The sequence below is a fragment of the Bombus impatiens genome, unplaced genomic scaffold (assembly GCF_000188095.3).
Source record: "Bombus impatiens unplaced genomic scaffold, BIMP_2.2 scf_1275, whole genome shotgun sequence".
Lineage (NCBI taxonomy): Eukaryota > Metazoa > Arthropoda > Insecta > Hymenoptera > Apidae > Bombus > Bombus impatiens.
The window spans coordinates 521,564-546,580 of NT_177694.1; the positions used below are offsets into that span (position 1 = coordinate 521,564).

Genomic DNA, 25,017 nt, shown 5'->3' on the forward strand with positions numbered 1-25,017 from the left:
CGCTTTCCTCCTTTAGTACAGTTCACAACGAAGGACTACTCTTCTCTCTTACCCTACCCTATCCTATCCTGTCCTCCTATACAACGGAGGCCGTTACACACACTAGTTAGAAATCGTAACATCTGTAGAAACTTATACAGCTACCTTTCACGTCATGCGCGCACACTCACTCACTGCACCACCTGGTGGCGCGCGCATCTCTCTTTGCCACTTAAAAACCTCTGTGCATGTATAGACACGCGTATGTAATGAACATGAAAAAAAAAGAAATAATGCATTTGAATTAGTCACGGATTTTTTCAATTTATCATTGTAAAAACAACTATTTATTTGGTTCATATGCAACTGAAAAAATCGAAATATCAAGAAATTATCAAATTTATTGTATTTACACAATGACTACAAGAAATGTTTATTATAGCAATTACATACTAATTAATTAAGTTCAACTGTTAATTTTCATATCATATTGCTGGTATATTCATATAACTGCAAAAATTTAATACTATGAAAATGAAACGTGATACCTGCCAAAAAAAACGCTTCATCGAAAAATGTATGTACTTGCAAGTACTTTTTGTAGCCATTGTATATCTTAACATCTTTAATGGCTGTTAGTAATTTGAAAAAAAGATCATTAATGAAATAAAAACGGAAAAATATTTATGTTAGAAAATAAAGCATTTAAATGACTAGATATATTTATTCCATAACTCCTGTACTAATCGGATATTTATATTCAATTGAACGAATGTTAATTTGATTAATCTTTTTCTCTAAAGAATAAGAAATCACAATTTTTTTTAATTTTCGAAATGTTTGTATCTTTTTTTTCCAAATCTTTTATTTCTTCATAGAGTCATTACTTGAATCAATAAAAACTAATGCAAATAAAAAATAAATTTATTTGCATGTATATTGTTCCGTAGACATCTAAAACTATGAACAAATTCATATTATCGATTAAAAGAATAAAAACTTGGAATCTACTTTAATCATGATCATACAATTGAAACACGAAACATAGAGCTCAAAATACGATTGAAATACTGGAATGAATTCGAATTACTTATCAATTACATTTAAATAATTTTATATAATCGATTTTATATAAAACTGAATTAATATTTAAATAGTTATATAAACCTATATACATATATTTCAGTGTATTTTCTATCGAAAATTACTATTAGAAAATCTATTTAATCTTTTGCCAGAAAGAAATTAATCAAATCACCATGTAAATATGAATATTTTGGATATGAATATGGATATAAATACTTAGATTTCGATAAATGACATTATGATACACAACGTGCGATGATTGTGATATATAAATGAACAAAATTAATTTGTAAAATGTACAATAGGAACATAGTTATTTAAGATCGAAAGTAAAATAGGAACGTGATTTGCTATAAAAACAAAAAATCAGTGAAAATTGTGGATCATATGTTTGTATATGCATTTCAACCAATTAAATATTACATTTTTATTTACATCTGAGAAAGTAAGTATATTTTAAATACTTTTCAAATATGATGTATAATAAAATTTGCCTATTGCGTATATAAATGCATATATATATATGCATATGTATCAACATATGTGTAAATGCATAAGTTTAATGCGTGAATATAGTATATTCACTGAATGAAAACAGAAAACAACGGGAAGAAGAAAAGAGATTGGACGCTGCAACCTTCCAAGAATTACACTCCTAGCACATAAAGTATTTGGCATCATGGTAAAAACACACAACGCAATTGGCGGTAGTAAGGCGGAGTCCGAATTATACCACAAAGAGAACCAATCAGATTTTACCTTATAAAGTAGGATACCAGGGCAGGATATTCGATTAACCAATCCTGTCCTTTAGGTATCAGCTTGAATGTGTAAGTATATACAACATCTTTAATGAATCACGAGTGTATTTAACATTATATTTCATTTTATTTGATTGAATGCATACACACACGCGCGCGCGCACACACACATACTTATTGTAATAAAGAAATCAAATCACATAATTCGTCGAATAATGAATCGCTAATGACTAGAGAAATACAAATTTTAAAAAATTTGTGACAAGATTTTGTTTTTTATGACTAGTTATACACAAACCAATTCTATCAATTCTAATTCTAATTCTAATAATTCTATCAATTATTTTTCAATTTTAAATGACGAAGTTGTAAATGTTACAATTATTGATTTATTTACTATCAAAAAGTAAAAAATAAACATTTTTTATTTAATAGGAAAATGTACAGAAAGCTTATTGTTTTGAAGTGAGAGAGAGAGAGAGAGAGAGAGAGAGAGAGAGAGAGAGAATCTACCTTTAATAGTTTTACTATAATGTATAAATTAAAAGTATTAGCAATTATTGAAGATTTATAGACAATAAAGACCTTAAGGATATAGACCTTAAAATAAATATATAGTTAATGAATCAATTTTCGTAGTTTCAAGATTACTATTTTGAAAGAAATACTTATTTCATTTTAAATTTGTAAATGTTTCACAGCTATATCAATGAAAAATCGTCACGTAATATAATTCAATAGATTTATACAAGTATATTAAAAAGAATAGACTTTATGTAATTTCAGTAACATTCAGTGATTATGAATTTTATTATACTACATAATAATGGGTAATTTTGCTAAATACATTTTTATAATCGATTGACAAAAAAAGAATAACACAAAAGGACAAAAATTAAATACCTATCACGTGAAACATAGTCAAACTAACAATGGTCTTACACATCCCTACGCAATCTACAATCAAACCATGAATTATTATGAAAAGTGGGATACAAACTAAAAATATTGAAAATTTATATTTTTCCATAACAGAAATAAAACAGAGTACTCACAGCATAGAAAAACTATAACGCAAAACTATAAGAGATCAATGAAAAATATTGAAATATTATAGAAATGTTATATTTTTATTTCGTATACTAAACATCTATGAATGTAATATAACATTATACAGTTTTATTCTGGTTTGAAGTGTCAAAATTAAGTTTCAATATTGTTAAAATTAAGAAATATATAAGCAATTTATATAAACTTACGAGTTATTATTATGAAAAACCAGGATTTTGCAATAATTAAATAAGACTCACTGTAGTGTACACGTTAATCCCATTCTCCTGGACATTCCATGTAAATCTACTGCACGATTGTTCGCTTAATCGTTATCTTGGTGTCCATTTTGTTTGGTTAATTACTGAAGAGGCGTCAGTGCTGCCGTCGATTACGTTGACACAACATAATGGTTCTTCCGTGATTGGAGCACAATATATGTCAGAAATTCTAGTGTTTTTAACAGTTTTATAAGTAATCACATAAATTCGAACTTTACAACATCACTGTAACAAATTAAAATGAAATTTAAAATGTTTTAACAACATTATATATTTCTATTTATATTTCACATATTGACCGCTTCATCTTTTCGACGATAACCCAATTTCGTAAACGAATAGACAAGAAACGAAACGCTTTCTGCTTACAAACACACCGATGGTGTCGACACTTTACTTTATGACACATTGAATTTATTAAATATAAGAAGTCATAATTTATTGAATTTAATTTATGTACGTTTTACAAGATTATTCTATATTATTTTATATAATAAAATAATCGCATTGTTTTTTGAATGTACTTTAAAAATATTTATTAAAGTACACTGTATGAAACCTATTTGTAGTATCTTTATTTATTAATTAATTTTTCTATAGCGGAATATATACGTGCATATGTACTTATATGATTTATGTTTTAAAAACTTTATTGTTTTTCTTTTAATGCTAAGAAATAAGATTTTTTAGAAGAATTTTTTTATATCTTGTATATGTACGTTTTTAAACTTAAAGTCGTATATATATTTATAAATAATTAAAAAATTATATTTTAAAACATATTTTAGCGTCTTATAGTTAATAATAACTTTAATTTAATCGTAATTAAGTTTAATACCGTGAAATATAGTAGTAAAAATACACTTATTTAGTTACATAGAAATCAGCTATCATGTGCATAAAATTTTACATAGATTTCCGTTCTACAATTTTATATAAATTTATATAAATGTAAGTTGCTTTGATAGTGTTGTGTTTAATTTTTTTTGAAGGCGTATATATTTATTAAAGAAGAAGATATTGTAATCCTAAAGTGAACAATTAGTTACAAATTTAATATTCAGACTACCATAAATTTGCAATAAAAAAAAAAATAACTATATAAACACAGTAATTAATAGAAATAATTTAAACTTAGTTCATAAAAAGTTATTTAAGGTATGTATTTTATAAAAATAGGTATATTATTTAGTTATTATATCTAAAGGTATATAAAAGTAAATTTTAATAAAATAATTAAATCATATTTATTTTATGTTAATTATGTTTTGTCTTGACCTTTCATTTAATATAACAATAAAAGAGTACTATGTTTAATTATTGTGCTTGTCGTACAGAACAAAGATTTATTTTCATTTTCAGAAACATGTCGAGCACATCACAGAAACACAAAAACTTTGTTGCTGAACCAATGGGTGATAAACCTGTTACAGATCTTGCTGGAGTTGGAGAAGTTCTAGGTCGTAGATTGGAAGCAGCTGGTTTTGACAAAGTATAACATACTTTTATCTGAATCTAATTAATAATTTGTATTTTATTAATATTTCTTTATAATAAAATGAAAGAGCGAATTATTAGAAGTATCTAAGAATAACTAAGGCAAATATAAATAATGTTAAAATTTAAGTAATATTGAATAATATTGAGTAAATAATACTTTTTATATGTACCAATAACTTGGTAAAGGATTGAAACATTCATTTAATTTAATATTAATATATTAATACTTATTAATATACTTATAGGCATATGTAGTACTTGGACAATATTTGGTTTTAAAAAAGAACAGAGAACTGTTCCAAGAATGGATGAAAGATTTGTGTTCTGCTAATGCAAAACAATCTAGCGATTGTTATCAATGCCTCTCTGACTGGTGTGAAGAATTTTTGTAGGATAATTATAAAATTTAATGTTGATATTACAAAAATGAGATTTTTAATATAGCAAAGTATGTATTGTAATATTGTAATGCAAAATGTAAAAACTGTTTCACTTTCGTGACTTCAAGATAATTTTAGATAAACTTGCTATAGTATAATGAAAACAAATATCTTCAAAGGTACTTTAAAGTTTGACATAAATGTAACATGATATGGAAGTTTGTAATCTTATTTAATGTTTATATTAGATAATAGTAAGATACATTATTTTATGTATTAATGTTAATTTTTCATTACATCTTATTTATTTTCTGATACCGATATACCTTTTAAACTATTTTTTACATTTTTGCATATAAAACAACATGTGAACTGTTCAATGTGTGGATATTTTACTTATAACTGTAACAAAATTTTGATAATTCTTGTACAAAATTGTTAGAAGTGCAAGATCTAATTTGAAAATATATTTTTGGATATATCTAATAATTCAAATATTTTAGTATATACAAATTTATACAAACAGTTATATATACAAAAATATTGCACATATATACAATAAAATGTAATAATATTTTACCTCTGATATGAGTATATTAATCTATTGAACCTTAAGACGACTACATAAAATTAGTGGCGAATGTTGACAGTACTGTTTTTTATAATCCGTTTATATTATAAGACTCTAATAAATAATTGATGTTAAATTAGTTATTGCCAACTCATTAATGAAACAAACGAATAATTATATTCTTAATACGTTGTGTATATTGTTTTATTGGGAAGAATTTATCATTGTAGGTTATAGGGTTAGCTAATTCAAGTATCACATGTGAAAAACGCTGCATCAATTTTATTAACGAGTGTCAATTTATCATGGTATATATTTTATTAAAATGTGTAAATCATTTTCGAAATCACTTAAAAATTACGATACTAAACGAAAACAAAAAAATGATACATTTTGTACATCTTCTACGTAATAAAACATTCGAAATGTTAGAAAGGTTAGTTTTTTAAATGTATTATATATTTATTAATGTAGTTTATAAGCAGTTATATATTAATAGGGATACAATGTCGATATTGGATACTGCTGAGAATCATAGAAAACAGCAAATAAATAAAAAATTTAATAGTATACATAGACACATGGAAATACACAAATGTGTAGAGAGAACACAAATGGCAAGTATTATACATCTTATAAATTCAGAGAGTAAGTATAAACAAACACGTATTATTGCAATATTATTATATATATATATGCATATAGAAATATATATATATATATAGAAAACTTTTTTCTTTAAAAAGATGGTATGCATATTGCAGATGTTATAGATACTGATAAGATGCTCTTGTTACTTTCCTGGTGTAATAATTTAATCGACTGTTTACCAGTAGACAAAGTAAAATTTGGAAGATCTTTATGGTTGCTTTTGGATACCTGCAGTATGTTCTCAGTATTACATATTTATTCTATAACTTAAAAGTAATAAAAACAACATAATTTAACGTATTTTTTTTACATTGAATTTGAAGATTTTAAGATGTCCACAGCCCATTATAATGAGCTTTTAAACTTATATACAAGAAATGAATATGATTTTTCAATTATGGAATTACTAATGCACATGAAATGTAAACAAATTTATCCAAATGATATCACGTATAAGATATGTATTGAATATTGTTGTATGAAGGGAAATATTGACATGGCATTAATGTTTGTTGAAAATATAAGGAAGTTACAGTTTCCTATATCGGAATCTGTCTTTAATTCATTAATATTGGGATATTCTCAATCTGGGTAAATATACAAGATTTATTTAATAAACATTACAATATTTTAATAATTAGTACGATATTTAATTTTTTAATAACTAACATGAGTGTATATTTTTCAGAGATATAGAGAATGCAAATAGAATGATAAACTATATGAGACAACAGAAATTAAAATTAACAAGTGAAACATATGCTGCTCTTATATATACTTATGCTAAATTGAATAATGTTGCTAAAATCAAAGAAATAATTCAGCATTGCAATTTAAACAACATATACTTCTCTAACAAAAATATTTTAAATGTGATTTATATATTAATAGGGAATAATAACATCAATGATGTTCATATTGTAAGAATTTCTAAAAACTTTGTGATAAAGTACCATTAATGTGTACCATGAAAGTTAATAATGGAATATTTTGTTTTAGATGTATCAATATTTAAAAAAAAGGAACACCATTCTAGATACTGAAATAGAAATTATATTGAAGTTAATAAGTATTGATCACATACACTTAGCTATAAAGGCACTATTATGTATAGGTTTACATGATAAACACCCTGAATTTGAAAATATTCTGAGATTAATTTTAAAACATGTAGTTAATAATAGAGTGGTAAGAACAATATCCTTTTTTGTTGTCACTTTTTTTATATTTTAATAGTTACTTCTAATATATTTATTTTAGTTAATTAATGATATTATTAAGCTATGTGCGATTTCTGAAGACGAAACAGTGTTCAAGGAATGTTTTTTAATATTATTACATTATTCGTTAATGAAAAATGACCATTTATCTATTCCTTTGCTTAGAATATTTAAAAGTCATTATCTGATAAAGCCACATTATTTTTGGCCACTTCTACTGAGACAGGCAATTAAGTATGATTTACAAGGTATGTAACTTATTAATTTTTAAAGTATTAATAAAATTTATTAATACTGTCAATATTTCATTAATATTGGTTGTGTCAATAAGTATATGCTTTTAGGTATTTTAGATATTCTTAAAATTATGATCAATGACTTTAATATATTACCTTGCATTGATACAGTTACTGATTACGTTTTACCATTTACTTTTGGAAAAGTATCAGACACAAGAAATTTATTAATAAAACATAATATAAGTGAAACAATGATTGATAATGCTTATGTATTATTACTATTGAAGAAAAAAAAGATAATAGAAGCTTCTATATATAGTAAGTCCAAAACTTTAAGACATATATAGAATAAATATATTTAGACTAACAATACTTACATTTTTTTTATAGTGCGATATTTCAAAGGTGAATATTTTTATAAAATTATTGCTTCTGATCTCAGAGTAGCTGCAGTACTTAAAAGAGATGCATATAATTTTGTAAACATCAGTAAGAACCTAATAGAAAGCACTGATTCAGATTCAATATTGATGTTAAATAACAAATCAAATAATGCAACATTTGTGCCTATGGACAAACAGTTACATGATTTTATGATTGATTTTCCATCTCATAAAGTATGGTTGATAAGGGTATGTAATTTTAATTTTATAAATTACAAATTTTATACAGATTATTATGTCACAAATCTTTTTTTTGAGTTATTTTTAATAAGTTAGAATAAAAGTTACATATATTATGTTGTTTGAAATGTATTTTTTATAATTGCATAATTGCAGTAGTGGAATATATGTAATAAAAAACATAAGTAATAACCTAATAATTACAATTTTGTTGTATTATCTTTTTAGGTAATAAATCACCTGAAAAACAACAATATTAGCTTAAAGACTGAAACAGTAGAAAAAATACATGAATTTTTACATACACAAATAACAGATGATGTACTGCGAGTTCTTCAAAGTTTAACAAAATAAAGTGATGTGAAATTACCCAGCAAATTTATATTTAATAAATTTCAAGTTTATTAGATCATATATTTGTATCATAGTATTCATTCTGTAGTTAGAAGTATAGATAAATTAAATGGCAAAACATTTATTAATAATTATAAGAAAGCAATAATTATTTTGGACAAATTAATTATTTATTATATTTTTAGTTCTTTGAGTATTTACATTTTTATGAATTTTTTGTTGAATTGTAGGTATAAAAAATAAAATTAATCCACTAATAGTTATCATACCACCAGCAGTGAAAAATCCAGGATCATAAGATTGAAGTACATCATATAACCATCCTAAAATTATGAATTATAAAAAGGTTAAGAAAATAAAACTTATGACTTAAAACATTGTAGACACACCTGCAATGGGTGGTCCTAAAAGTGATGCGAAACCTTGAAATAGTAAAAGCTGTCCAAAAGCATTGGTGAGACGATTTAAACCCAATAAATCTACTAAAATCACAGATGTAAGACCAACATAAGCGCCAGATGTGAATCCAAATATAGAGGAATAAAGTGTGAATGAAGCAAAAGATGTGCAGAATGCACTAAGAGTTGTAGCTGGAAAAATACACAAAGATTAAACATCATGCACGATTTTCAATTAGATATTAATCTATTAATACAATTTAAGAGGTTTGATTAAATTTTATAAATAATAACAAAAATAATACTTACAAATGCCACATATAGTAAGACATAAATTATATATTAATAGTCGATTAACCCATGGCTTGTCTGAAACATATCCTAAGATTATACGACCAACTGTATTAGCAATTCCGATTATTGCAAGAAGATAACTTGCATCCTTTTTATTAATCCCTCGTTCTTCAGCTTGAGGCTATAATCAATATTTTCATGAAATATAGCATAATCATAAATATATTAAGAATTATAACTTTTACAATACACAGTTTTTGTAAAAATATGTTAAACAAAAGTCGTTTATAAACAAATTAAATAGTTTCTATTATCAAAAAATTAAGAACATTTTTAATAAAAGCAAGTATATATACCAATACATAGATATATGGTACATAAAATCCAATACTGGTGCAGAAATTAGAGAAAGTAAATAATATAAATACTGGATCTTTTAACAGAGAAATGGTTACATCTTCTTGAAAGGCATTGAGCTTTCTGTCAATACTAATTTTAAATTCTTTATTACCAGCTTTTATATAATCTATTTTATTAGGTAAACTTGTAGAGGACTTATGAATATGAAAGGTTTCTTCGCTATATCCTTGCATTAAATTAGGGCTGTAAATAAAAACTACGTGTTAATAATAATTGTATTAGAAAATTACAAAATTTTATATTTTATATATCGAAAAAGATGTTTGTGTTTATCTCTCTGCACTTTTATAATAATAATAATGATAATAGATGTTAATGCTTAAAATATTAATATCGAATAGAGATATATATATATATATATATATATATATATATATATATAGAATAAATACTGACTGCTCTTTATGAATATTCTCTAAACTGTCTTGTATCACATTATTTGAGATCAAAACAGGTTGACTCAGGGACTTTAAACCAGCATGATTATTTTCCTTTCGAAAACTCACACTGTATATCTTTTTACTTTGTTCCTCATTAGATAAATTATTCGAATATTCTTCAGGATTATTTTTCATGTTCCGTGAAGATTTCTGAAAATTGAAACCTAGATCTATGACGATACGGTACCGTTGGTTTAAAAACATGAAATGTTTATATATCTTATTCAACGCATCTGATCTCACATACATATAATATACATATATATAATATACGCGTTCGTATAAATTGCGCTTTCATTCTTCTTTATCTTTTATAATTCGATTTCATGTATAGTTTGATATTATTTATTATGCGATGTAAATGCTGTTATTAAATTCTTATAATAATACATACAAGAATCCTGTACCTCTGTAGAACTTCTCTTTTTTCGTTTATCCATTTTAAGGGGCCTAAAAAGCGCTCCAAGAACGGTGCAGTTTAGAACGATTCCAGAACAAATTAAAATCGCTCCTCGCCATCCGTATGTCGCTATAAAGTAATCTAAGCAAGGTGCAAAAATTAATGTGCCTAAACCAGAACCGCATACTGCGATTCCCGTTGCAAGGGACCGATACTTTTCAAAGTAGCATGTCACGCTGACAATCGCAGGTAAATAGATCAATCCAAAACCTAGTCCTGCAATAAGAACAAATTGTTTATGAACTTATACGCTGGCATTAAAAGTTTCTATATAAAGTAATACAAATATTTTCACCTGTTCCAATGCCGATCGTAAAGTATAATGTTATAATATTTCGAGCCCACATACTCGCCAATAAACATGCACTGGCCAATATCGAACCAGCTATAGTTACAGCCCGGCATCCAAATTTATTTACGAATAAACTTGATATCGGACCTTTAATCAATCTTCCGTTATGTTTTTGAGAAATCGAAACTATCGTGGATGAAAAGTTTACCTGAGCACAAAGTAACACCGACTAATATCGACGCAATCCATGCAGTTGCACCTTTTCCCTCCTCGAAATAATACAGAAGTTCTAAATAAAAAACACCGAACGAATATGTCACTCCATCCGCTGCAACAAAAATATATTGTTCTTTCATATAGAGTTTTTGATGTAAAATAATGTTTAGTAGATGATGGTTAAAGAACTAAATAATATACATAGTAAGTAACCTCTTCTTTGGGAAGAGAAATAAACGAACGATACCTTGTACTTGTTATTCTAATGACTTTTATTTTTGTTAATGAAATTAACGTCAGTGTTACGAGAAATAAAGGAATTAATTGATAACAAAATGAGTAATCTATTTAACCTAATTCGTCAATAGGAAGTAGCATTATACTATTCATCTTTAAGTTATCGCTTCATTATTACTTTCCTTCTTGTGAAACTGTTCTTGTTTTATTTTATTTTATTTTTAATCGTAGTTACAATAAATGTAATCAACTATTACGATATTTAAGAGCAATCATGGTATTTAACGTAATATTAAATGAATGGTATAACATGAATTTAATATTTTTCAACAGACGCATATTCAGTATCACCTCAAAGGTGGTATAACGCAATTCTTAGTCACTACCATACAAAAAATATGTTTTTCGTATCATATTCCGATTTCACGTATCGTGAAATTACTGTTATGCGTAATCAAAGTTTCTCTGTATGAGTATATTTCCATACATATGGTAAGTGACGAACAAAGTGCAATAACTTAACAATAATACAGTTCGATCGCTGGCATTGTCTTTGTAACGAAATAATCTTCGTTAAAATTCTCTCATCGCATAGCGTATTGATATTTGTCATTTTTCAAATGGAAATAATTTCAAAGGTCGTTCTAATCCTCCTCTTATATGTATTGGTATCGATAACCTTGTTACCATCATAACTTTTTCGTCATAGATACAATCATCGCCTTTAAATTTTAATACATCCAATACGATGCCTACAGCGAGGAGAAAACAAGCTAATAATGTAAGAAAACATCTAATAGAAATATTTTTATGTGTCAAGATAAGAAGTTAAAAAAACGCATAGATATATGTAATATATCATTTTAATGTTTCTATAATGCCAAGGCCAGCGCTTTTTTTAATCTGTCTTTTCTATTTTTGGGATGCGTGAAAATTTTGTATCATCTTATAATGTACTAATTATCAATTAAAATCTGTTATAAATCTGATTGATCTAAAAATTGATCGTTTCATTATAAACAGCTATATTAAGCAAAAATAGATATCTATAAATTTTTTCCGAATTATATAAGTATATGTACTTATAAAAGAAAGGAAACAATGATTATCTTTTATCGATTTCGTCAAGATATGTGCATCCTTGGGAAAGTTAAAACCAGCAAGAAATCGAGGATGCACCAGTAAACATGCTTGCAAGGTCATTTTCCTTTTTTCGAACCATCACGCACATAATGGTACATGTGCATGATTTGTGTATAATGTAGAGCTTAATTTACTGTGTTTGGTAATATTCTGTTTTGTAATAAGTGCATAATAATAAACACATGTTACAAATCTGTTCTCGTACAAGAGAAAATGTGTCAACGTTCTTAAGTATTGCTCTTTCATAAGTCATGCTTTGAACACGAGATAGGAGATTTAAGAAATTGAGAATGGTTTTAACTTGTTTTGCTTCTCTTCGTTATTTTATTCAATTAACGTAATACCTATTGAATAAAAGGAATGATAATATAGAATTAACAAAGTAAAGGGAATAAAACTTCTTTTTATGACATTTTTATGAGATTAAAAAAATCGATTTGTTAATGTATAAATCGTAAATTAACTTAAACGAGTTTCTCATAAAGATTAAACATTGTTTTTGATATAGTGTAAATACGAAGCGGAATCTAAACGAAAATTTTACAATTCCGTGAAGTCTTTTCTTTTTATTGCTTTATCTCAGAATGTTTTTTTTTATTCTAAATTAATAAAGATATCATTTATTCGATTAATATATCTAAAACGTGGCCGTAATGGTAACAGTGTAAACGATAAATCTCTCGAAAAAGAGGAATAAGTATACTTTCATTGAAATGCTTATTATAAGTAGGAGTATAATAATTATATTTTAGATAAAGATAAAAAATTGGAGATAAAAGTTATGTGGTTTTTTAGTATATAAAATCTACTTTACGGTATTCATATTAAATTTATAATATTTTAAATACATATACGTTTAACGGCAACATAAAATTTGAAATTAAAAATGAAAAAAGGAACTTGGCATGTTTCTTCGATATAAATTTTAAACTAAACTTAAAATGAAGTTTTAAGAAAGTATAATGAAACGAGGAAAAATCGGTAGCTTACCAATTACATGGATTAAAAAGGATGCTAGAACTACGATGTAGCCCCATCCTCCGTCCGGTGGTAAGGGTTGCTTCGTAGCTGATGGCACTGAATAATCCATTGAGGTACAGGCGATATTTTCACTTGCATTTTTTTTATCTTGCCTATTTGCCTCAGCGGAGGAGCTGACAGTCGCGTGTGCCATGAGCTGCGATTGTTGAACTTAATGAACGTTGTTTCTCGCGATATCAAGTACATATGTATGTATGTATCAAAGTTTTAAGTTGGTGCTCATATAGTGGAAGGGAACAGAGAAGAGAAGGGGTGATCAAAGCAAACCTCGAGGAACGCGTTACTTTTGATAGTACAGAAAATTTCATGAATGAAACGAAGAATTATTTTTGTCACGGAACAACGCAGTATAATTGTTTTGTTTCTCATATATATCATTAAATATAGCGATTTAAAACGATTAAACGAATTTAGAAAGCGATTTAACGAATAATCATGTTACGAATTTTTTAAATTATTTTTCTTTTTATTATTCTACAAAATGTTAGAAGAAACGAATTTAATACTAAAAAATGTCTAATTAATAACTGATTGCGACGTTATTAATACATACTAATTTTTGACTTAATTTGTTTCCGAATATATTTACCGAATATCACAGTCTTTGTCGGGAAAGTATACATACAGCTTCGTGCGATGGAGTTCTTTGTTGATTAAAAATAATAATATTTAATAAGTAAACATGAATTATATGAATGAATAATAGTATTTAACAAGTAAAACATGAATTGAATACAAACATTTATTAGATTTTGAAATTATTTTCTTTATTAATGCAGAGTACATCTTCTATCAATTTTCTGTTATAAAATCAACTAACTGTTCTATTAATATCTTCGTTATGTCCTTTTGGGTGATCACTCATTTGAGGACGTAATTCATAGGTACAAATTGTAACACCATGATGATGTGAAGGTGTCCATTCACCTTTTAATCCGATATAATAAAGTTTTATTTTATCTGTTCTTTCAGTACCAGTAAAGTACAAACTTAAATGATGTACAGATGAGAATTTAACCACCCTACAGTAAAAATTGTATTATATTTTTATATTATTATAATGCTTTATATAATGCTTAGTAACATAATAAAACATACATACTTAAGAGAATATTCATGTACTCCCATTGTGTCTACACATAATTCAAATTCTTGTTCAGGTTCTGTAGCTACATCATCAAATGTCATATGTGGTCTATTTTTATACCTAAAAGAATAAAATATTTTTTTCGATATTAATAAAACATATTTTATATTTGTATAGGTTAAACTTTGTTTCTAGACATTCTAACTCAATTTATTTTTATAATTTATTTACAATTTTACTTTATTTGGATGCAAATCATCTTCTCCTCCAATAATAATGAGGCCTTTTAATTTTATATTTCCTGTAAACCTGAAAAAAGATGACAATATCTATGTATCCTTACAAATAGTACGTTCAAATAAAAAACATACGGAATGTTAAATAGAAGTTCATTATCCATATCACTTTCAACATACTGAAAAAGAAAGGTAAATTGTAATATAAAATTATAATTATATTTTGAAAAATATTTGTATTAAATGTTTAAATATATAAACAAATAATTACTTTATTTCTGTCCAGTCTATTTTCCCATGGTTTAAATACAGTAGCTCCGGTAGCTTCTTCAAATTCATTTAAACATTCTATATTTTCTACATCAATTTTTTGATATAAATTATATTGTACACCTAATTCTGCATCATTGTGTGTAACACCACAATTACATTGGTGAGGCATTGTAAAACAATCTGTAAAACATTTGTATTAACATTTAATATGAACTATATAAATAATTAAAGTAAACAAAATTGTTATCCAGTAAACAAAATTGTTATCCAATAAACAAAATTAGAATATAACGATATTTTAACCTTAAAGAGAAGGAATAAATAATATATCAATGAAAACTAACTCCCTCAGTCTTCAACGTCATAAAACGTTTATGGTACTGGAAGTAATAGTCGGAGTTACGCATAAATTTTAAAGTTTAAATACGAAGCTTTTATATACATATATTACTATTTATTAGAAATATGGAAATAAATTATAGATAACTACAATTATTTGTATGTTACAATTAATATTATTAATGATAAATTAAAAATAAAATTAGGTAAGGAATTATAGTTTCGTTTCAATTTTAGATTCGTATCACAAGATAATCTAAAAAAATTATTATATTTTTATATGAATAATTCTATTTTGAAATAAACATCGTGATAAATATTTTTGGAGTTCAACATTTCACATTCTGGTTATTCATTCTGAATTGATTTTTAATACATTTGAACTGTTTATATATGTTCTAAAAATTTTATTTCCGTTATAGCAATAAATGTATTCAATTAATAATATATCTTTCCTACTGTGCTAATAAATGCATTATATATAACGCGAGAAATACTATTAAAATGTATATAAATAATTTCATATACACATAGCAATTTCTTAATTTCTCTTTTTTTTTTATATTTAATAAAATATTATAGATTTAAAATATTTAAATCTACTTATAATATTTATCGCTATCGGTTGGCAATATTGAACCACATTTTATACACAACTTCATTGAGTTAGCACTATTGTTTTCTGTACAGTTCGGTACTTCAGTCGTATGCAGTAGATTACGTATATCTGGGGTTAGCCTTTAAAAATATGTAAAAACGAATTATATATGTAAATATTGAGATATTACCGTTCATAAAAAAAATTATTATACAAAACGTAAAGAGCTGCTTATGTGTCTTAGCTTTTAAATGCTTTACCAATCCTTCGGAAACCGTGACTGTATTCGTGAATGCTTAATTGATTAATGGTGATTCCATAGCAAATGAATATTTGCATGCTGCAGTTATGTGCTTCCATTGTGAAAACATAATTGTTTTATGGTGATAATATGTCAAAATCAAACATAAGGAAGATAACGGTTGACCCTACGAAATGTAATACAGACTCTCGTCGACCAAGTGTGTTTGAGAGGTTGGGGACCAAACCAGCAGTTACTGCCGGCCAAAATTCGTCGGATTATTGTAGAAACTGGGCACTAAACGGCAGCTGTTCGTATGGAAAGAATTGCAAGCAAGTATAATTTTGAAGTTGATTTACTTTTGCATAGTAAATTAAATATGCATCTATCTTTTATAGTAATAAACAGTGAAATTGTTAAAGTTATTATTTAAATAATACAGTAAGAATTATCACTCTCATTTTATTTAAGATGATCACCATTTTCTTTTCTTGATATTGCAATTAGATATGCAAATACTCACACATTAATAAGTCCGTCCAAGCGTGCCAAAAAGGATAATGCTATTGCAAGTACAGCAGGAGTAAGTGCATAATCTGTATTATCATACTTTTAGTATAGAAAGTTTATTTAGAAAAATTACAAGCATATTATCTTATTTGAAGATGGATATTTACATATATGTTTATAATATATAGCTTATTGAGGATCCGTTTAAAAGGCTTACTTCTAAGATCATAAAAAAGCCATCTCATAGCCCTGATTTAAATTTGGAAGAGTGGAATCAAACAGATTTGGAATACGAGGACGAAAAAGTCTTAGAAAGACGTAGACAGTTGTTACAGCGTGAACTAGAGCTACAAATGAAGAAAGATAAAGAGGTTCATGGGAAAGATAAAGTGAGACAAAAAAAAAAGGCTATGACTTCTTCTTCTAGTTCTCATACTTCAAGTACATCTAGCAGTAGTAGTAGTTCTAGCAGTGAAGATTCATCTTCTAGTTCAACATCTGATTCACGTAAAAAAATTAAGAAGATTAAAACTAAACGGCATCATAGTGGATCTACTGACTATGATGAAGATAAAGAAAGAAGAAGGAAGTAAGTCATAATATATATGTTACCATGCTTTTTCGTTTTTGAGATAAAACACTAGATTAAGATAATGTTTTTTTATAAATCAATAGTCAATTTTCTTATAAATCTATTATTTATAGTATAAGCCTTACAAAATGACAAGTTAATAATTAATATATTTGATTTAAATATATCAACCTTTTAATATCTATTATAATTTAATAACCTTGACAGATTAAAATTGAAAAGGCTTGGAACAAAAAATGAAAAACCATCAATGAAGAAAAAACGTAAGTTTGAAAGTAGTTCCACAAAAAAGGAGATTAGTGCTAGATCTGCGAAGAAATACAGTTCATCTACAACATCAAAGAAACATTCTTCCACACCTCGTACAAGGTCACCAGCAATACAAGCTTCTACAGCAGTAACATCAACGACAACTGCAGTATTAGGTTCCTCTGTATCTGTGCCTCATCATGGAACATCTAGTAAAGTTAGAGAGAGAAATAGAAGCGAATCCCCCAAAGCAGTAAAAGCTAGAGATATGGATAAAGAAGATAGACATTACAAGAAAGTGAGAGATGTAGATGAATTATCTAAAGATAATGCTAAGAATAAACCTTTTGATAAAGTCAAAGAACAGGACAAAGAAAAAAGTCGTGCAATAGACGAAAAAATAAAAACAAACGAAAGATTAAAGACGAAATGTAAGGATAAAGATATACGTTCTAGAACACCTCCGACATCCGAAAGATCGAAACATCAACATTCAAAAGAAACGATTTCAACGAAAACTCGCCGTAGTCGTACACCTGAAAAGTCATCTAGATCCAAAAGAGAACTCACGCCGCCAAAAGCTCAAGATAGACAGCTTTCTACAAACAGATCTCGAGATACGGAAAAAAAAGATCGCGAATCACATAAAAGTGATAAAACTAAAGATAGGGAGGACATAAGAAAAAATGAACAAAATAATAAAACTAGACAAGTATCGAATCAAGAAGAAAGCCATAGAAGGATTGGCAAAGAGTTTGATGATAAAACTTATTTAGGAGAAAAGACCCGCCAAAAGAGCAGAGAACGGCGTGATAAAGAGCACACGAGGGATGAACGTGGGCATCCGAGGCTTGCTCGAGATCAACGAGATGCTCGTGATAAAGACAAAGAAGATCTACAAGAACGTTGTCGTGAACGACCACGGGAAAGAGATCGTGATCGAGATAGAGATCGAGAACGTGATCGTGAGCGAGAGAGAGATAGAGATAGAGATCGCGATCGTGATAGAGATCGGGATCGTGATAGGGATCGCGATCGCGATCGGGATCGAGACCGTGACAGAGAAAAAGAACCAATAAAAGCAAGAGATAGAGATGTACCACCTTTAGTTACAACGTCGTTAAGTTTAACAACGGATAAAAGTTCACGTTATAGTCGGGATAAAGAACGAATAGTGGTGAAGGATAATGCCTTTGAGAAAAATGGAACTCGAGAACGTAGAAGCGATAGAGAAAGAGAACGATCCGAAACGAAAGCTCTTTCTGATAGGGATAGAACATCTCAGCGTATTGATAATAGATACGATAGAAATACTGTAGATAAAGATACACCAGCTCGTAAAGCTGGCGTAAATTCACCTAGGGATCGTGTTGATCGCTTTCCGCGAGAAAGATCTTTGGATAGAACATCGTTGCTCGATAAAGGTGTGCACAATGCTCCACCATTGCCACAAGCTCCTTCTTTACCAGCCGTTCAGTCTTCTATAGCATCTTCATCGTCTTCATCCGCACCGCCTACGTTGTCAAGTTCGCGAGATAATTTAATTGACAGAATAGATATCGGGCACTATGATCGCGAAAGACACAGACGATTTAGTACAAGATATGATCGAAATCATACATCTGAACACGATCAATCACGCGTTACACCAACCAAAGTTGATCGTTTAATCGAAAGACGCGAGACAAGTCCACGACGAACAATTGAAATAGACAGAAACTATAATAGAAACTACGGGCGTTTATCAGAACATTGGGACGAACAGGACGAAGCGTCTTCACATTTAGATTATCGTGATCACCATATTCATGAAGATGATAGGAGAAAAACTGTTGACGGAAGGAGATATGATAGTCCGTTTGATGAAAGACGCGGAATTCGTGAAGAAAGATCCCGGGAATCTAGATATGTCGTTCAAACCACTGATAGAACTCCATTTGATGATCATCGACATCATCATCATCATCACAGGCATCCGCTTTATCCTGCAGAAAAGTTAAGGAGTAACACCTCCATACGGTATGTTGATAGCTGTAGTTATTTATCCTTATGACTAGTAACGAAAGTATTTAAATTTGTATGTTTATACTAGGGACGAAAATGTTCCTAACGATGATTGGGATAGTCATCATCGTGATGTAGAACATGGCAGAGAACGAGTTTATGGACCTGTTGATTGGGAAGAAAGAGAATGGCGAGTAAGAGGATTATGGGACAGCAGAGATAGTCTTCCTCGGTCAGAAGTGCATGATGATGATTGGAATTCTCGATATGATAATTCTGTGTCAGATTGGAAATCAAGTGACTCTCGAAAATGGGATAATCAATCAGTGCATATTCGAGGCCATTATAGAAACGATCGATCTAAAGAATTAGAAATAGCAGAATCCACATCACATAAGTATGCCATGAGATGTAACTCTTGTTTATTTAATTACTTTTATAACAAGTTAATTTGTTCCCTTTTTAGTAAAAGACGAACTTATAACAGTTCTGAAACTAGAGATGAATGTACAGTTCATAGTTCTAAACAAGCATCTTTATATGGTAGTATGAAAGAAGAACCTATTAATAAAAAGTTAATGGAGCTTGCAGAAGGTAAATTATCTACAACTCGAGAGAAATCTACAGATACTTTTCAAAAGAAGGCTGTATCAAAAGAAAAATCCGAAACGAAAGAAACTATTACCTCTGAATCAAAACGTACTTGCATTGATGAGTCTTTGCAGACACTTCATACTGAAAGCGATCTCAGTGATATTAGTGATGATCCAGATGACATATTAAATATGGAAGATATCACAGTATGTTCCATTTATTTATGTATAACTAAGCTAGGTGATTATTGCTTTGTAAGCTTACATTATTATTTAATATTAACATCTACAGGATATAGATGCAAATAAAACACGAGTAACAAAGAAAACTCCTGATACTATACAACGAGATGGTCAGTTAACAACTCAAGAAGCAGACCTCTCATCTCCAAAAGAAACTATAGAGGAAACAGTCTTTAACACAAAAGAGAAAGATAATACTGATGCAATGTCCTTTAGGTAATATTTTTAATTTCTAAAGTTCATTTACTATTACTATATGTAATATACAATAATCGCTGGGTTAATAACTAAAATTGTTCACAGAAATATGGAAGACGAAAATATGGAAACTATGGATTTTGAAGAAATTTCTGACGGTGAATTAGAAGAGGACATTAAAACGAGTGGTAAAGGTTTAGGCGATGCTTTAGGAGTTGACTGGGAAAGTCTTGTTAAAGAAACACAACCTCGCAAATCTATATCATGCAATCAGAATTCAGAAAATCGCTGGCAGTGCAAAGCAATTCTGCATAGAGTTGGCGTCTCTGCGAAATACGCAGGCGAAGATGTAATGAAGAAATTGACAAAAAAATATGGAAAAGACGGTTTGTTATCCGATTAATTTTTATTTAGTAACAGTTACTTTAATCGTATTTATTTAACTAAATGATTATTTTCAGATGATTCAGAATTGTTTTTCCATAATGTTGCATTTATGCATACAGCACTTGCACGAAATCGTTTGCTACATGACTTAAACAATGATATGCTACCTACAGTGGATGATTTTCTGTACAGGTAAATATTTTATTTTTTTTAGTAGAATGACATAGCTTTAACAGAATAACAATGCATAATATTATTATGTTATAGGAATGGTAATGTAAATATTGATGAGGACGTGGATTACGATTTAGAAGTTTTAAGACCTTGTACAGCTTTATATGAAGAAGCAAAATGTTTATTACAACAGGCAGTATAAAACAACAAAATTGCACTTTGCTATTATACCATATACGATAAAGCATAGGGCACAAGTGCATCACTTTATTACCTGCTAGTCTGATACAGCTATTTAGCTATTTCTTGCTGTCAATTTAGCCATCTGGGGTGCAATGTAAAAAGAGATTAAATTGATACGTTTTTCTTAATATCTAGTTCTTTAATTTTCCATAACTAAATGTCTTTTTGTATATTATTCAATCTTTATGTCTCCTTTATGGAAATTATAGTTACTAAAATTGAAGATTATTTTTAAAACATATGACAGTTTTCTAAACGATACAATTTTATTTTAAAAGAATTACACGTTTTTCTTATTGTTCTGTAAGTTATTTTATTACACGGTTATAAGTATATTTTATGTTCTATTCGTCGATATCTTTTATACAGCAATTGGTTGTTTAAAATAGTTTTTATCATGTTCAAATGTAACAGCCGAAATAATATCGTTTTGTAGTATAGTGATTGCCTTTTCTAATATACGTTGATTTTCATCAACCTAAAAAAGATATTCAATGTAAAGATAAAACATATCAAGACAACATCAATAAATGAACAATACAAGTATAACAACGAAATTTAGACATACTTCCTCAATATTTGGTTGTTGTTTAAATCGTTTTATTTTCTCAAGATTTGTGCAATATAGTTCATATAAAATAAGACCTGAAATATTAAATCAAGATACATATATATTTAATATTTTATATATAATATTAATATTAATAGAAAGATAGCAAAATTCTAGACCTCGTTTTAAATGAATTTACCTCTTTTCCTACAATCACCACAATTTAAATCATCCAGTACAGAAAGTAAATCATTGCAGAATTTCGCTTTTAGATTCAGCTCAGTATCACTTAAATCTAACATAATGTTTAAAAAAATATCATATAATATACAAAGTAATATATTTTTAACAAAATATATTTGTATATTATTCGCACCTTCCCATTTGGCGCCATCACTCCTGCCATAATACGAAACAATTCGAAACTTCATATCTACAATACAGTAATTACTCCATGGAGTCAAAAGTGAAAGCTCCTTCTGCAAAAACTTATAGATCTCACGTGGTGTTTTGCATAAAACTTCCTTTATGATTCCCGCTATACCCGAACGAATCGAACATATCTAGTAAAAAGGAAAAAAATGAAGTATTTACCTAGAATTGAGAGAAAGTTACCGAGGTCGAAAACATTTTAGTTATTAATTAAAGTTAGTAATTAATAGTTAATAATAAAATTAAATCAATGCGCTTAAATGAAAAAATTACAAATACAAAACTTGTTATTAAACGTTAACGTTATTTAATTCTAATCTGGAAATTAGAAAAATTCGTAAAGACGAAAATACATTAAAAAATTATCTAGGAAGACTAGAACAAATTGTTAATCATACAACAAGTGAAATAAATAAATATGGTTATTAACCATATCTATGGAATATTTTTGAAATTATTAAATTTTAAATAATTTATATAAATACCTGCCGATGATTTAGGGTTATGGCACATTTATCACAAATCCAAGGAGTAGTCATATTAAGAGGATCTAGGGGTAATAACTCTCCGGAACATTTGTCAGATGCGCATAACAGTGCACCTAGCCTAGATTTAAATTCCTAATATGTACCGTTTAAAATCATACATTTTTATATTTTAATCTTTAATGCATATGTTTATACATTTAAAAGTAATCATTAGATGTAAACTTGCCGTAGGATCACTGCATCTTTTGCACATGCAGGAGAAGTGTTTAGTTATACTTAAAAATTTCCGCCGTAATGTTGTATCCCAAAATAAACTCGTATAAGTGCTAGTGATCTCCTCTCCAGCAGCAATCGGAAGGGCAGCGCTAACATACATCCGAAATTCTCCATCGAAATGATGTCTTGTATTCGGTACGCAACAGTGATTTTGGAACGAGGCGATAGAATAAAGTCCTCGTAAACTCACAGAATGCTCCTTGTCGTGGACCATAATCGTTTCAAACGAATTCGTATTAAGTATTCTGCACATATGCTTCATCAATTCCATATCTTCCTCGCTTGGAGAATTGGTCACATTCTTTTTCAATTGTTCGATCTTTTCACAGAAATTATTTTTATAATAACAGGAGATAAAAATGAAAAATATCATAAATATTTTACGTAATTTTGATCACTAAGCAAATATTAATACCAATAATAATTATCATGTTAGTAACATTAATATTTTTAGAAACTGTTTTATGCGTATTAAGATTTAAAATACGATACGCAATTTTTCATACTTTATTTCCCTAATACTCTTCATTAAATCTGATAATATTCATTATTATAGAAATATAAGTATATAATGAAGTTTAGTAGTCCTTAAATTTAGTCATAAGCTCATTGCTTATTCTTTAAGCACTGAAACAGACATATTTATACATCCCACCTACGCAAGAAAATTTCTTTAAAAAAGTATCTTTCTCATCATTAGAGAAATCTTCAAAAAGCTAATAATATAACGAAGTCGTACCTCGGGATAACAAGTCAGATTTTTATCAGACTGAAGCGTTGCCAAGCATTTACGCTGTTGTTCCGTTAGAAAGAGCGCACGGATGGGTACCACAGCCAGTAATAAGTTTGGGGACCAATCGGTGCCACAAGTCGGTACCAATGATTTAAGATATTCACATTCATAATTCACATGCTTTGGCGAATTTTCACATTGAGTCGAGCAAACTGGCAAGCCACAACCTCTATCGCACGGAAATAATGCGCATTCGTTTTTGTAACATGATACGCACATTTCAAAATATTTGCCTATGTATTTAGGTCCGACTAATAGAGGCGAATCAATGAATATTAATTCATTTTGTTTGATGTCTCGGGTGGCGAACAGGCCACGACCACCCAATAGTGAAGAACGAATAGTCCACGGTTTTGGTCCTTTCAGGAAGATCTTATTTTCCTTTAAATGAGACAATAACACCTCCTCTACTTTCTCTGGTTCTATAATATCCTGAAAACTCATGTTAAATAATGATACTCTAGAGTGACTCGCTTGAAAGATTCTGACGACTGATCCCAGAGGGTGGTGGTACTGTAACCAGTACTTCATATACTTCACATATACTTCAAATATACTTCAGAGTATATATACGTTCAAGAATACGTTCATTATGTAATGCATTCATACAGGCTGGGCAAAAAGTTGCGGAAGGATTGGAAATATATATCCACAACATTTTTCAATTTAATTTTTTCTTGTTTATCTTCTCGGAACTTTTGAAGTACACCTAGGATAATCATTACGGTAGGTTAGAACGTTATTCGACGAGCCGAAATTATAATTTCATTTGCAGAATTTAATTTCCAGAAATTCGAGATTCGATTAAACCCCTCGATCGCCAGACAGCTTCTGATTTTTCCCTACATCTAAAAGGAAAAGTTACTGTAGAACAT

General features: G+C 28.3%; 7 protein-coding genes across 23 annotated transcripts in view; 3 read left to right on the forward strand and 4 right to left on the reverse strand.

Annotated features, from left to right (window-relative positions):
- Nucleotides 1-3,501, reverse strand: part of LOC100744744 (chromodomain-helicase-DNA-binding protein 7) — a 24,506-nt gene extending 21,005 nt beyond the window's left edge. Inside the window, exon 1 of one of the 2 annotated variants that reach the window (XM_012391970.3) lies at nucleotides 3,137-3,501. The gene's annotated coding sequence lies outside the window, so the exon portion shown is untranslated. Of the gene's footprint in view, nucleotides 1-3,085; nucleotides 3,105-3,136 lie in introns of those variants that run through there. The other variant, XM_012391973.3, reaches the window with a different exon arrangement.
- On the reverse strand, nucleotides 2,127-16,493 carry LOC100747026 (PITH domain-containing protein GA19395). 4 transcript variants are annotated; one of them, XM_033323848.1, is made up of 7 exons: nucleotides 16,360-16,493; nucleotides 15,231-15,412; nucleotides 15,095-15,138; nucleotides 14,955-15,032; nucleotides 14,739-14,843; nucleotides 14,421-14,658; nucleotides 2,127-2,138 (listed from the first exon to the last, which is right to left on the reverse strand). In XM_033323848.1, exons 1-6 carry the CDS (start codon nucleotides 16,364-16,366, stop codon nucleotides 14,448-14,450), a joined length of 627 nt encoding a protein of 208 aa, XP_033179739.1. In that variant the 5' UTR covers nucleotides 16,367-16,493; the 3' UTR covers nucleotides 2,127-2,138; nucleotides 14,421-14,447. The 4 variants fall into 4 exon arrangements, with proteins under 4 accessions (XP_033179739.1, XP_012247360.1, XP_003493747.1 ...); XM_012391937.3 differs by lacking the exons at nucleotides 2,127-2,138; nucleotides 16,360-16,493 and adding an exon at nucleotides 15,577-15,717 and having other exon boundaries at nucleotides 14,360-14,658; XM_003493699.4 differs by lacking the exons at nucleotides 2,127-2,138; nucleotides 16,360-16,493 and adding an exon at nucleotides 15,536-15,687 and having other exon boundaries at nucleotides 14,360-14,658.
- Nucleotides 4,130-5,747, forward strand: LOC100746904 (barrier-to-autointegration factor). 2 transcript variants are annotated; one of them, XM_003493698.4, is made up of 3 exons: nucleotides 4,130-4,315; nucleotides 4,520-4,649; nucleotides 4,903-5,255. In XM_003493698.4, exons 2-3 carry the CDS (start codon nucleotides 4,524-4,526, stop codon nucleotides 5,047-5,049), a joined length of 273 nt encoding a protein of 90 aa, XP_003493746.1. In that variant the 5' UTR covers nucleotides 4,130-4,315; nucleotides 4,520-4,523; the 3' UTR covers nucleotides 5,050-5,255. The 2 variants fall into 2 exon arrangements, with proteins under 2 accessions (XP_003493746.1, XP_033179740.1); XM_033323849.1 differs by lacking the exon at nucleotides 4,130-4,315 and having other exon boundaries at nucleotides 4,903-5,747.
- Nucleotides 5,665-8,710, forward strand: LOC100744983 (leucine-rich PPR motif-containing protein, mitochondrial). Of its 9 annotated transcripts, none has more exons than XM_033323842.1 (10): nucleotides 5,665-5,798; nucleotides 6,108-6,256; nucleotides 6,355-6,492; nucleotides 6,583-6,850; nucleotides 6,948-7,179; nucleotides 7,259-7,447; nucleotides 7,520-7,727; nucleotides 7,824-8,036; nucleotides 8,109-8,350; nucleotides 8,570-8,710. In XM_033323842.1, exons 2-10 carry the CDS (start codon nucleotides 6,115-6,117, stop codon nucleotides 8,693-8,695), a joined length of 1,758 nt encoding a protein of 585 aa, XP_033179733.1. In that variant the 5' UTR covers nucleotides 5,665-5,798; nucleotides 6,108-6,114; the 3' UTR covers nucleotides 8,696-8,710. The 9 variants fall into 9 exon arrangements, with proteins under 9 accessions (XP_033179733.1, XP_033179735.1, XP_033179734.1 ...); XM_033323844.1 differs by having other exon boundaries at nucleotides 6,108-6,225; nucleotides 6,373-6,492; XM_033323843.1 differs by lacking the exon at nucleotides 5,665-5,798 and adding an exon at nucleotides 5,835-6,044 and having other exon boundaries at nucleotides 6,108-6,225; nucleotides 6,373-6,492.
- On the reverse strand, nucleotides 8,843-13,820 carry LOC100745107 (monocarboxylate transporter 12). Of its 3 annotated transcripts, none has more exons than XM_024371372.2 (9): nucleotides 13,586-13,820; nucleotides 11,208-11,327; nucleotides 11,003-11,146; nucleotides 10,655-10,923; nucleotides 10,204-10,397; nucleotides 9,744-9,990; nucleotides 9,403-9,568; nucleotides 9,118-9,285; nucleotides 8,843-9,018 (listed from the first exon to the last, which is right to left on the reverse strand). In XM_024371372.2, exons 1-9 carry the CDS (start codon nucleotides 13,767-13,769, stop codon nucleotides 8,858-8,860), a joined length of 1,653 nt encoding a protein of 550 aa, XP_024227140.1. In that variant the 5' UTR covers nucleotides 13,770-13,820; the 3' UTR covers nucleotides 8,843-8,857. The 3 variants fall into 3 exon arrangements, with proteins under 3 accessions (XP_024227140.1, XP_012247525.1, XP_024227141.1); XM_012392102.3 differs by having other exon boundaries at nucleotides 9,085-9,285; nucleotides 13,586-13,819; XM_024371373.2 differs by lacking the exon at nucleotides 13,586-13,820 and adding an exon at nucleotides 11,569-11,722 and having other exon boundaries at nucleotides 9,085-9,285.
- LOC100747144 (zinc finger CCCH domain-containing protein 13) lies at nucleotides 16,256-21,731 on the forward strand. The gene is made up of 10 exons (XM_012392052.3): nucleotides 16,256-16,742; nucleotides 16,918-16,993; nucleotides 17,109-17,509; nucleotides 17,720-19,780; nucleotides 19,854-20,162; nucleotides 20,232-20,565; nucleotides 20,651-20,817; nucleotides 20,905-21,185; nucleotides 21,261-21,378; nucleotides 21,454-21,731. Exons 1-10 carry the CDS (start codon nucleotides 16,561-16,563, stop codon nucleotides 21,560-21,562), a joined length of 4,038 nt encoding a protein of 1,345 aa, XP_012247475.1. The 5' UTR covers nucleotides 16,256-16,560; the 3' UTR covers nucleotides 21,563-21,731.
- Nucleotides 21,526-24,990, reverse strand: LOC100745226 (SET domain-containing protein SmydA-8). Of its 2 annotated transcripts, XM_024371321.2 has the most exons (7): nucleotides 24,089-24,990; nucleotides 23,300-23,668; nucleotides 23,071-23,205; nucleotides 22,530-22,716; nucleotides 22,353-22,448; nucleotides 22,172-22,248; nucleotides 21,526-22,081 (listed from the first exon to the last, which is right to left on the reverse strand). In XM_024371321.2, exons 1-7 carry the CDS (start codon nucleotides 24,671-24,673, stop codon nucleotides 21,965-21,967), a joined length of 1,566 nt encoding a protein of 521 aa, XP_024227089.1. In that variant the 5' UTR covers nucleotides 24,674-24,990; the 3' UTR covers nucleotides 21,526-21,964. The 2 variants fall into 2 exon arrangements, with proteins under 2 accessions (XP_024227089.1, XP_033179736.1); XM_033323845.1 differs by lacking the exon at nucleotides 22,353-22,448.
- Between the last annotated feature and the right edge of the window lie 27 nt (nucleotides 24,991-25,017).